Genomic DNA, 11,853 nt, shown 5'->3' with positions numbered 1-11,853 from the left:
CTCAGCCTTGTTATATGGGCACCTGCTCTACCAACTGAGCTATTGGCACATCCAGTACAGATTTAATCTTTGCATGTAAACTATTGATTAAAAATATATAGTGTTTTTGAGAACCAATACATTATCACAAAACTTAAATATTCAATATTTCCGATATTTTCTTACACCCCTACTCACCTCCACAATTGGGACCTGCTATCACTTCCACACTGATTGACATGTCTATCAATACAAGGACTAACACTATACATCAACTAACACAACTTTAACAGCAGCAGTGAGCTCAAACCCAGTTCTTGTATTTTGTTCGTTTCCATGTTTGAAAAAAACTTAATTTGTGGGTAATAGCAGGTTTAAATCCTGTCTTGTAAATTTTGGGCATGGGGCTACCCTTTTGTTTAAATTTCTTTGCCATTACAGGTTAATTTACATTGATAAAACAGCATTAAATGTATAGTGAGTAGGATTAGGTGGCATCTAGTGGTACCCATCTGCTCACTCCTCTCTTTCCAAGACTGCAGTAACGTGAGCCGGTGAGAGCAAAACCGTGGTAACGCCGTTTGCCTCACTCAGAGGCCATCCTTACCATAATAACACTACTTTAGGAGCAACGGAAATCCGACGGCAGCTGGCAGTACCACGGTTTTGCAATCAGCGGCCCACGTTACCGCAGTTTCACAAGCGTGTCGGAGAACTAAGGTGGCCTTCATGTAACGTAAAAACGTGAAATGCTCTCTCTAGAGCTAGAGTTTGGTTTGTCCGTTCTGGGCTAGTGTAGAAACATGGCGAAGCAACATGGTGGACTCTGTGAAGAGGACCCGCTCCCTATGTAGATATGAAGGGCTCATTCTAAGCTAACGAAAACACAATGATTCTTATTTTCAGGTGATTACACACTAATGAAAACAGTTATGAACAATGCTGCTAATAGATCCCTGAAATGTTACACACTGTTCCTTTAAAGCAGCCGTATATTTACCAGAAAACGCTTATTTTTCATCTGTAGAACCAGCTTGTCAATTACATGTGAGTATGATCTACCTGTAATTAATATGGCCAAACTACAGATTGCAGATTTACCTTCTAATTCATTTAAATTAAGGCAATTAAGATTCATAGCTATACAGCTGTCCCTAGCAGTTGTTTAATCTGATGTCAAACTTTTTGGCTTTTTGACTACCGTCAAATCCAAGTCAAAGAACTGGTGACAAAGATTAATCTTTAAGCACCATGTACACTCAAACCTTACTTGCACAACGTCTCAGAGGGGCAATCTGATTTAAAGAGCTTCCTGTGTGGCTACAGCAAAGGCTGTCTGCATGGGTTGAGACTTTGAGGCACTTCTCTAATGACTCCAAGTACGCAGGGAGGGTTTTTACTTTCATTTGACCAATTCACTGGACACCAGACACTGTATACGACTACAGTATGATATGGAGACTGCGCACCATGACCTGCTCAGGTCATGCGTATAGTGTAGAGACCAAGAGGTATAACTTGAAATGCTGAGACGATGTTCGGGCTCAAGATTCATCTCAATTATGTAACACACAGTCAGTTTGGTTAAGATACTATACAGCCAAGCCCACCTGCCACTACACGGGTGAGCCAATGAGCACAAACATACCTAATTAAACTGTCAAAAATCAAGCACTAGATACAATTAGAAAGGATGAGACAATCTGGTTTGGTTGCCAGATTTACAGATTTGAGATGAGTGGTAAGATTACTATTTTTAGCAATAACAGCTGTGGTCTTTTGGGAATGTAGTGTGATATTGTCAAAAGGTAAAAAAAGAGCCTTTGGAAGTATAAAAATAGAACATTTAGCTACAGTATGTTTTCCTGATATGTGTTTAACCCCCAAGGGACAGTTTTAAGATTGTGCATGAGGTAATCTGCCTCCAGATCAGGACAACTTCCACCTGAAAGAGTGCGAGTGAGGAGGGAATTAGTGTGTGAGTGTGTGGCAGACGGCAGGGCATCCGGGATTTGGGAACGCACATGAGTGAACCGTCGAGTCTTCAGGGCCCAAATCAGGCCAGCAGACACAGAACGGATGTGGCCAGGCGATAAAAGCTGTCTGCACCCAGAGGGGCCTCAGTCCGGACCCCATGGGCAAAAAAACCTTGACCCTGCGGCTCAACATCCAGTGCAGTGGCCAGGTTATCTGCCGACTGACCGAAAGACAGTCTTCTGTCAGCCGTACCGACATATTGCACATTCATTACATTCCAAACTAACATTTCGACACATACATTATGATGTAATCTTGTAATATTCATGTAAGCTAAAGTTCCAGTATGTAATTACAATACATATGTAATACAGGGCATTGCACAGGGGAGAAATCTACTACCTACTTGTATGGAGCACCATGGGAAGGTGCCATAAATTTACCGCATGATTAATAATGCTGCAAATTGTACAGAATGGGGTCAAATAAATAGTCCTTCACTCTCCATCGCTGTATGCAGCATCTGGAGTGGCACACAAAAAAGTCCCCTAGGAGTATGTTTAAATACACACAGACACACACAGACACACACACACACACACACACAACCCTGTCTACTCCACTAACAAAGTATTGTACTGAAAGGACAATGGCAACCTTAGACCGCAGAAGAAGAAGAGCACAGATTGTCTGTTGGATGTGTGATGACTGCATGGCATGCTGCTGATAAACTATAAATACAACCAAGACATGCTGAAAACTAACATGTGATAGACTTCCCTTTCACTGGCAGGCCTAAAATATGACAGCTCTCCTCATTTTATAAAACACCTATACGAGTATAGTGACTGGCACGATGGTCAATTTGTTTCATGACAGAATGATAAACATCTGGTAGGTGATGACTTAGTTTGTCGCCGCTGCCAACCGTCTTTATAATTTGAAAGAGAAAAGCACAGGAAACGCCATGTGACAGAAGTGGATTCTGATGTGAGGCCGGCTCTTCACTTACACAGCCGACATCAAAAGACATGAGGACCCTTCAGTGGGGGCCAATTGGATTTTGAGTCGTGATGTTTAAAGAGAGCAAGATGGCGAGGAGAAGGAGCGTGATTTAACTGAAGCAACCGGTATTATGGATACTGACACTGTAAACCTCGTACTGGGAAGTGGGACAGGAAAAAGTTTCTCATAAAGCATAACAATGTTGAACATACTGTAAAACTTACTACTACTGTTAACACAAGTATCATAATCCCTATTGTTTCCTATTATATTCGTTATCAGAGCTTGCGAGAGGACAAACTTATCTGTGAGAAGTGGAAGTAACAAAAGTTAACTGATAAGAAATGGAGGTAATTAAAAGGCATGTGAATTGAAAAATGGAGTCGTAAAAATGGATGTGAAATGAAAAATGGAGTGATAAATTATCAAGTGATTTGATGAATTTATAGTCGTTTGACTGAAACAGTCGTGATGTGATGAAAAACAGAGCCATGTTTCATCACTTTCACCTTACATTCATCATTCATCATTCACAACACAAAATTATTGCCATTTATCATTTAAGGAAAGTGTCCTCAAGTGTGCAAGTAACAGAAAATAATTGAAGAAAAGGGAAGTGTAGAAAGTGCGTATGAATTAATAATGTATGTGTGTGTGAGTGATAAATTGACAATCGATTTGATAAACTTGATTGACATTTTATTTGAAACAGTGTTTGATGGTTCGCTGAGTGGGCGTGTCTTTTTTTTTTTGCTGTGCTGTAAACGATAATGTCAGTTGGGTGTTGTGAATAATGAGTGGTCGTTAATGGTCGCATGTTAATCAAGTTTATCAAGTTTATCAAATCAATTGACAATCTATTGCTCTATTTTTCAATTAAAATACCTTTCAATTGCTACAATTAATAATTCATAATCACTTTCATCACTTCCCTTTTCTTCAATTATTTTTTGTTACTTCCACCCTTGAGGCCAGAAGCTTGTCTCCGGTAGACTGACTGCTACTGCATTAGTTAGAGCTAGGGTCGGTAATGTTGAGAAACTACCAAGAGTACGCTAGATTTTTTAAATTATCCAACCGAAAACCCAGCCCAGTGTTACCAACTCTTTTCTAATGAAAGTAGCTAGCAGCACTAACTCCAAAAGTCCCTAAATCTAGAGAGAAAAAGCGCCAAGTCGGCATTACTGACAGCCCGTCCCTTCTGGCATCCCTCCAAAGCCACTCCCCCAAAATTATCATTATGAACGTGATAATGAATGTAAACAACGAACATGGCTATTGTTAGTACTCACAGCTGTCAAGTTACCAGCTTGAGTGCACACAGGCAGGCAGACAGGTAGTTAGACAGGCAGGTAAGCCATCCAATCATTACATGCGGCCCGAATGAAATGATTGGACGGGCTTACTACAGTTCTGCGACGGCCACAGATACTGGATTTTTTTCTTTTTTTGTCAGAGCATTTGAGTTATTGATTGCTGAGAATTTCAACAAATATAACAAAAAAAAATTTTCTAAGAACACTACCAATCCTACCTTTAATGGGAAACCTTGAAATAAACAAACAAATGTCACATTAAATACATGGTATAATAATCAGTCATATATCAAAAATCTAAATCATGTTAATCTGATACAGGTCTATCTAGAATATCCAACGAAAAAAACATTTTTATTCAAATAAGAAGAACACGTAAAAAAAACTGTAAGTGATGATGGTGAATTGGTCAGTTGGGCTCCAACAGCCTCAGTCAGTGAAATGATCTATTAATATCAGTGGCCTTCTTTTTGGGCCAGTAGCAAAATTATTTGAGTATGTTTTACAATGTTTTGCCATTCAGTCACTAAAAGCTTTCATGTTGTTTCCTACACAGGTATGGTGTGATTCGTGTCACAGAAAGACGCTCACATTGTTCTCCTCTCCTGACATTCTCTGCAGGGATTGGATTAAAGCACGAGGCTCCCACCCAGCTCCCTGTCTATGACTATCACTAAAATGCAGCTTAGCCAGTGATCACGCTGCGAGGGGCCTCGATCACTCCGGGCCTGTCCTCCTGCACAGACCCTGCAGCTGGAGGCGCCGCCAGGAGCATGAGCGTGGGAAGGCTCAACCGCTACAGCATTGTGTCATCAGAGGAAGAGGGCCTCCGCCTCACTACCATGCATGGTATGAACGGCTTTGGCAATGGCAAGATCCACACACGCCGCAAGTGCCGCAACCGCTTTGTCAAAAAGAATGGCCAGTGCAACGTGCAGTTTGCCAACATGGAAGATAAGTCGCAGCGCTACATGGCCGACATCTTCACCACGTGCGTCGATATTCGCTGGCGATGGATGCTGATAGTCTTCACTCTAGTGTTTGTTGTCTCCTGGCTGGCCTTCGGCTTAGCCTTTTGGGTCATTGCCTTGCTGCATGGAGATCTGGATAACCCCGCCGGAGATGACAACTTCACTCCATGCGTCCTTCAGGTCAATGGATTTGTGGCTGCCTTTCTATTCTCCATTGAAACACAGTCTACCATAGGTTACGGCTACCGCTGTGTGACTGAAGAGTGCCCTATTGCTGTCTTCATGGTGGTCTTCCAGTCCATAGTGGGCTGCATCATTGACTGCTTTATGATCGGCGCCATCATGGCCAAGATGGCGAGGCCTAAGAAGCGAGCACAAACACTGTTGTTTAGCCACAATGCTGTCATTGCCATGCGGGATGGAAAGCTGTGTCTCATGTGGAGGGTAGGGAACCTTCGCAAGAGCCACATTGTAGAGGCCCATGTTAGGGCGCAGCTCATCAAACCTCGGATCACTGATGAGGGGGAATATATTCCACTAGACCAGATAGACATTGACGTAGGCTTTGATAAAGGCCTGGACAGGATTTTCTTGGTTTCACCCATCACTATTCTCCATGAGATAGATGAGGAGAGCCCCCTATTTGGGATCAGCAAACAGGACTTGGAGACGGCGGACTTTGAGATTGTCGTGATCTTGGAGGGGATGGTTGAAGCGACCGCCATGACCACACAGGCTCGCAGCTCTTACTTGTCCACTGAGGTCCTTTGGGGTCACCGTTTCGAGCCAGTCTTGTTCGAGGAGAAGAACGTGTACAAGGTGGATTACTCTCACTTTCACAAAACCTACGAGGTGCCGTCCACCCCCCGCTGCAGTGCCAAGGAAATGGTGGAGAACAAGTTCTTAGTACCCAGCTCTAACTCCTTCTGCTATGAAAATGAGCTGGCCTTCCTAAGCCGCGAGGAGGAAGAGGAGGATGTAGGTGGTGGTAGCAGGGCACTGGCAAGCCTCAGTCCAGACCGGAACAGCCGACACGAGTTTGAACGCTTACAGGCCACCAGGGCGCTGGATCAAAGGTCATATCGTAGAGAGTCGGAAATATGACCTCTACCCATTGACCCTTGGTCAACTTTCAATAACTTTATCCAAGGGTAAAAATGCAGAACAATGCAAAGTGCCATAGGAAAAGCTGACTACTGTGAAAGATTGGAAAAGAAAATAAGACAGCAGTAAAAGGGACTTAACTGGAAGGAATGGGGAAAAGCAGCTTAGAAAATTGTGGTAAGGAATGTCTACAATCAAGGAAAAAGCTAGGGAAAGACCTTCTTCCTGAATGGAAACTTGAATCTTTTTTCACATGGTCATTTTGAGTTCAGAGTGTTCAATGATAGTGCATACTATTATGACAGAACCGTATAATCAAATCTTAGGTGTAAATACATTGCTTAGGTAAGTTATGTTTTGTGTGCAGTATCAGTTTCCAAAAACACCTCTGAAAAAAAATAGAATTTGCTATTTCAACTTGTTCTTGGGCACAAATAATAGTGTTACAAGGCTTCTCTTAAGCTTTCCTCGCATTGCTGCAATTTGCTGGACCTGCGTTCAGTGACACATTGAAAATGCGTGCACTGCAGCATTCAGATGCAATGAGCCGTGATAAACCATCTGACCGTGAGCCATTGAGAACAACATAATACACACCTTCATTTTAGTATTGGTGTGATCCCAAAAATGTAGGCAGAGTATGCTAAATTGATTGCACTATGAGGAACATAAAGGAATATGTGGAACAGAAATGAAATTGTATAGAGAAACCCTCGATTTATAATCTCTTATATTTTAACCTTATCTTAAAAACAAACATCTTACAAGCCACCAACTTCATGATTTGGCTGCACTGGCCTACCCATATCAGGTCATGTACAAATATTGATAAGTAGTCAGGTAAAACTAAACTAAAGCACAAATGGTGGAGAGCTATCTAAAAAACAAAAAACATTTTGTAGTTTCACAAAATTTCCTTTTTTTGCAAATTACAGGTTGCAATATCCAAGTTTGTATTAATGAAATTAATAACTGAATGGCAGCAACCCCACAAAGAAATGCACCTTAAAGTGTACCTACTTTCACAACTTGAAAAATCTAATAAACTAAGTATAGCATCTTTATGCTGGTAGTCTTTAACAAGTTTTCTTCCATTTCATATGAAAATTCAGACCATAACAAACATAAATTGATCACACTTAATATTTTTGTCCTATTTAAAAAATAATCTATGCATATTGTTAAAAGTATCAGGGGACAGGAATCCTAATGAGTTCTGTGTGAGATGAAATTATGTTAAAACATTGCTTTAATCAATTCCTAATGTTTAGTATGAAATAAAAAAAAATGCATAAACTCAATTTCTAAGAGTAGCTGTAATGTTTGTCCAATCTATTTGACAACAGTTACATTAAATTGACAGACAAAATTTCACATATCGCTAAAACCTTTAAAATATACGGAGGAAATAATGCAAGAATGAGAATAATTTCTAACCACCCAACAAGCATCCATTCTAAATGCTAAACGAACAGGCATAAGGGCAAATGTGTCTACAACACTTTGCGTTATACTAATAAGGTTAGAATAGTCTAAACGTGTTAGCCAGCTTACATTAGCTGGCCCTACATTTCTATTCATTTTACATCAACAGTGGGTAAATTTAACTGCTCTTTATAATGTTAATAACAGAGTTAATCTCTGTTTCAAACTTTACCTGGGTTATAGACTAATGATAAAATAATATTTAATTTATTTACTGACAAATGTATCCTTTAACAGATTAAAGTCTGGCTAAAAACCTACTATCACTGTCATTGCTGTCCAAACAGATATACATGAGCAACAGTGAAATAAAGGAAAATATTCCTTCTTCACTCCTCATATTGATTCCTCTGGCATTTACAAAAATCACATACTGTAGACAGCTAAATGCATTTTAGCAATATGCCAATACGATGAGTTAAGACACTGGACCAAGGTCTCTGAATGGAAGCAATAAAAACTGAAGCACACCTTTCTGAATTAATTTTAGCAAGCATATTCTTAATGGTTCTCGTGTAATACACTGAACATGCATATTTATAACTCTTGATTCACAGATAATAAGTGAAAGGCATGGTGTGAGGAGAATGACCTTGCAGTCTTTGGTTTTTATTGTACTTGTATGCATATGATTTCTCAGACTTGATACCAAAGTAATGAGTGTAGCTCAGACTTAAGGTTTGAAGCATAAACTGTATATAAAGATGGACGACATGACAGCTCCCTAAACGTGAAGCCAAAACATCTCATCGCCCCCTGGTGGCTGGCTGCAGTATAGGTCATAAAGCTCGCTTCCTCCATGTTAGCGGATGGGACGTAGGCCAAAATAAAAAGTCAAAGTAGTTCAAGGTAGTTCATATCACGCTGGTGTATGTTCAAGTGTTCATTTTTCTGTATTTTTCTTTTAATTAGTTATTAGATGCTATAAAAAGGGGGGTGAGACGTCATGATTGTGAGAGCTGTGATTGACAGCTGCTCTGAGTGAAGTAGTCACAGCCGGAGTCTCAGGATTTGTACGATAGAGGAGATGTAACTTTAACTTTCCATAACCGTTACAAGTCTGCGTAATATAACATGTGTCAATTAGAACATAAATGTAGTTATATTATGGTTAGTTGTTGTGTCTTTCTAGCCAAACAGCTATCATGGTGCTAACGTAGCAGCTAGATGGTTCACGCTAACCAGCTGCAGCCATGCTCGGCTCGTGATTGGCTCGGGTGGGTGGATGGGCGGGACCTCCGATACCACGGCTCCATCTCCCTCATCAATACTGCACAGACTCTGGCTCCAAATTACATCAAAATCTCCAAATGGCAGCCCCCGTTTCCGGGATATTTTGGCTTCACTTTTGTACAATGGGAGGAAGTGGAAGCGTGTCGTCCATCTATATATGCAGTCTATGGGCTTGAAGTGATTGTTCCCAAGGTAATCTTCCAAAAAATAGTTTAGACTGATCTTGGACAGTCGTATTCCAAAAAAGGTGTTTGAGTCTCCAGTCTGCAAATGGTCTCTTTACAGATTGAATTCATTCCTAAAAAAAAAAAAATGCCATTAATTAAAGCAAATCCCTGTTTGATTAAAAGTTCAAACCAAATCAACTAAATATTTTAAAGTTGTAGTTATAGATTCAATCATCATGCTATCACTATATACAGTAGTTTAAGAGACACAATTATAATGCATGACAACTTTTTTTCTTCGGCATGGATTATAGCATATTAAAAATGATCCCTTATTCTAGATGCCTAGTGAGAATTTATCATTCAAACCTCAACATGTTTATGTTGTGTCACAAAATACTGTTTATCAAGTCCAGTTTATCTATTACCTCACTAAAACGTGGATGTCATGTCCCTGTGGAACAATTTTAGTTCACTTTCACACATAAAAGATGTCTTTAGAAGGGAACATATATATGGTGAAAAACTACAACATGAACACACAGAGGAGAACCATAAAATGGTCGTTATGTTGGTCACAATGACTAATATTTTCCTAATAGAAATTTAACTCCGTATTCTTGACTCTATGATCTTTCTTGGTTATATGTTGCTTTTATAGAAAATTGTGGGATGTAGTAAAATATAAAGAGCATTTTTGGCTAATAAGTGAAGCGTTCTTTACCCAACCCTAAACATTTATTATGCTCATTGCCTTCTGGGAAGGTTCTATACACTGATGATGTGTGAAGCCTCTGCACCTACTCGGTGGTGAACATAAGGTGAAGCATTTCTACTGAATACTTTTTTCGGAGATTGTTTTAGCTTTCATGTTGCCCACCTGAGCCCTTAAAAAAGAAACACACACACTTGTTTTAGCTAAATATAAAGGTTTATAGTGTAAAAAGCATAGCGACATAAAAAGTATAATAGGGAGCAGCCAGGCTGAACAAACCTGCTTATTTTTATACAAAGTTCTTTTTGATAGAATACAGCAATCGATATTTATCTGTTTTTATCAGAGTACTACAATGAAATCACTATTTGAGAGGCAAAAATATGATTCTTGTCTCACTTTTCAATGATTTAATTTCTCTTGTTTCATTTCAGCACAGATGCTCATGATTAAACAGGTATTTTTCTCTTAAAGGGATGATTGGGAAAATCTTTGACCTCTGTAGAAGTCTTCCTATGTCCAGCAAAATGTCTACTGGGCTTTTGATTTTAATTCAAAGTCATTTAAATTATTCAATTAAAAACTAACTGTGAAAAAAAAAAAGTTGTTTTTATCTTTTTTTTGTTGAAAGTGGTCCACCGGCCTCGGGCTGTATTGAAATGTAAAATGCAAGACATCCTCAGGCTTGAGTAATGAATGGATGACGTGGTAGCTGAGGGAATACATCACCATGAGGGAGGGGGGTTTAAGATGGGAGATCAAGAATGAAGTCACCGCAGTCAGATGACTTCCTGGTCTTGGGCAAATTATTCGAGAAGGCTCATCAATTAATCACTGTGACACACAAACAACCAGCGGCCAGGGGCCTTTTGGCCCCGCCGAACTGGGCAAGAGGCCTGCAGCTGACATTGTCAGATCAATGGGGCAACAACACATGAGAGATCATTATTACTCTACTACATCAGAACGGAGGATAGCTGAATGTTTTTAAGCCTTCAATTTCACTATGGGCCTTTTCTCTGAAGACATTTCGACATGTCAGAGTAGGAAAAACTTAGTTTTAAAGAATAAAACTAATGATGACTGAATTCCATTCAGTTTCAGGGTCCTGGTATCGTGCATGCTGGCTCACTGTCACATCACACTTGAATAGCACAGAGCTATTGTTAACGTTATTAGTAACACCTGTGTATTTCCTTCTATGACAAGTGAAAATGTCTTCTGTGAAAAAAGCCTATTGCATAGTAACTGCACATTTAGGTTTTCTTGTAAGTTACAGTAAAAGTCTTACACTGTTCAGCAGAGCCGAACCAATACTCTTTAGGCTGATAGCGACAATGATATTTGGAAGTAAAAAAAATCTGACTGATATATCAGCCAATATTCGATTTCCAACATAAACACATGACTGAAACAGAGATTTGGTGTCGCTTGGTTATTAAAGAATTGTGATCAAGAAATGTACTAACTGGGAAATTTTTGCATTTGAAAATCAACTTGTTAATTCTCTCTGGTTAACAAACTACATAATGGCGCCACTGTTTCTAAATTACCGCAAGCATATCTTTGGCATTTCTGTACTGTAATTTTCTTGTTACTCAAAGGCCAACATATACAAGGATACCAATCTGTGATAAGCTAATATGGGCCTATAGAATTGCCCCAACGGCCATCTGTACTGTTCAATGATTTGGTTTACAAGCATAATATAATATCAGATTAGAATAATGTTCTTATAAATGTTTTTGCAAGCATACGGTATACAGTTTAAAATAAAAGGGTATTTGTACATAAACTTTGATAGATAGATAGATAGACAGACAGATAGATGGATAGATGGATATTTATTGATCCCAAATTGGGAAATTATTGTGTTAGAGCAGCAGGTTATCCAGGCAAGT

The 11,853-nt window shown here is 39.6% G+C and overlaps 1 protein-coding gene across 1 annotated transcript; it reads left to right on the top strand.

Moving 5' to 3' along the window:
* Nucleotides 1-4,918: 4,918 nt before the first annotated feature.
* Nucleotides 4,919-7,753, top strand: kcnj12a (potassium inwardly rectifying channel subfamily J member 12a). The gene has a single exon (XM_037754102.1). It carries the CDS (start codon nt 5,051-5,053, stop codon nt 6,350-6,352), a length of 1,302 nt encoding a protein of 433 aa, XP_037610030.1. The 5' UTR covers nt 4,919-5,050; the 3' UTR covers nt 6,353-7,753.
* Nucleotides 7,754-11,853: the final 4,100 nt, after the last annotated feature.

The sequence above is a fragment of the Sebastes umbrosus genome, chromosome 20 (genome assembly GCF_015220745.1).
Source record: "Sebastes umbrosus isolate fSebUmb1 chromosome 20, fSebUmb1.pri, whole genome shotgun sequence".
Classification (NCBI taxonomy): domain Eukaryota; kingdom Metazoa; phylum Chordata; class Actinopteri; order Perciformes; family Sebastidae; genus Sebastes; species Sebastes umbrosus.
This window is presented reverse-complemented; position numbering and strand designations above follow the sequence as displayed.

Bases quoted from the DNA above. Each gene is read 5' to 3' on its own strand.
- kcnj12a (XM_037754102.1), top strand. From the start codon at position 5,051: ATGAGCGTGGGAAGGCTCAACCGCTACAGCATTGTGTCATCAGAGGAA.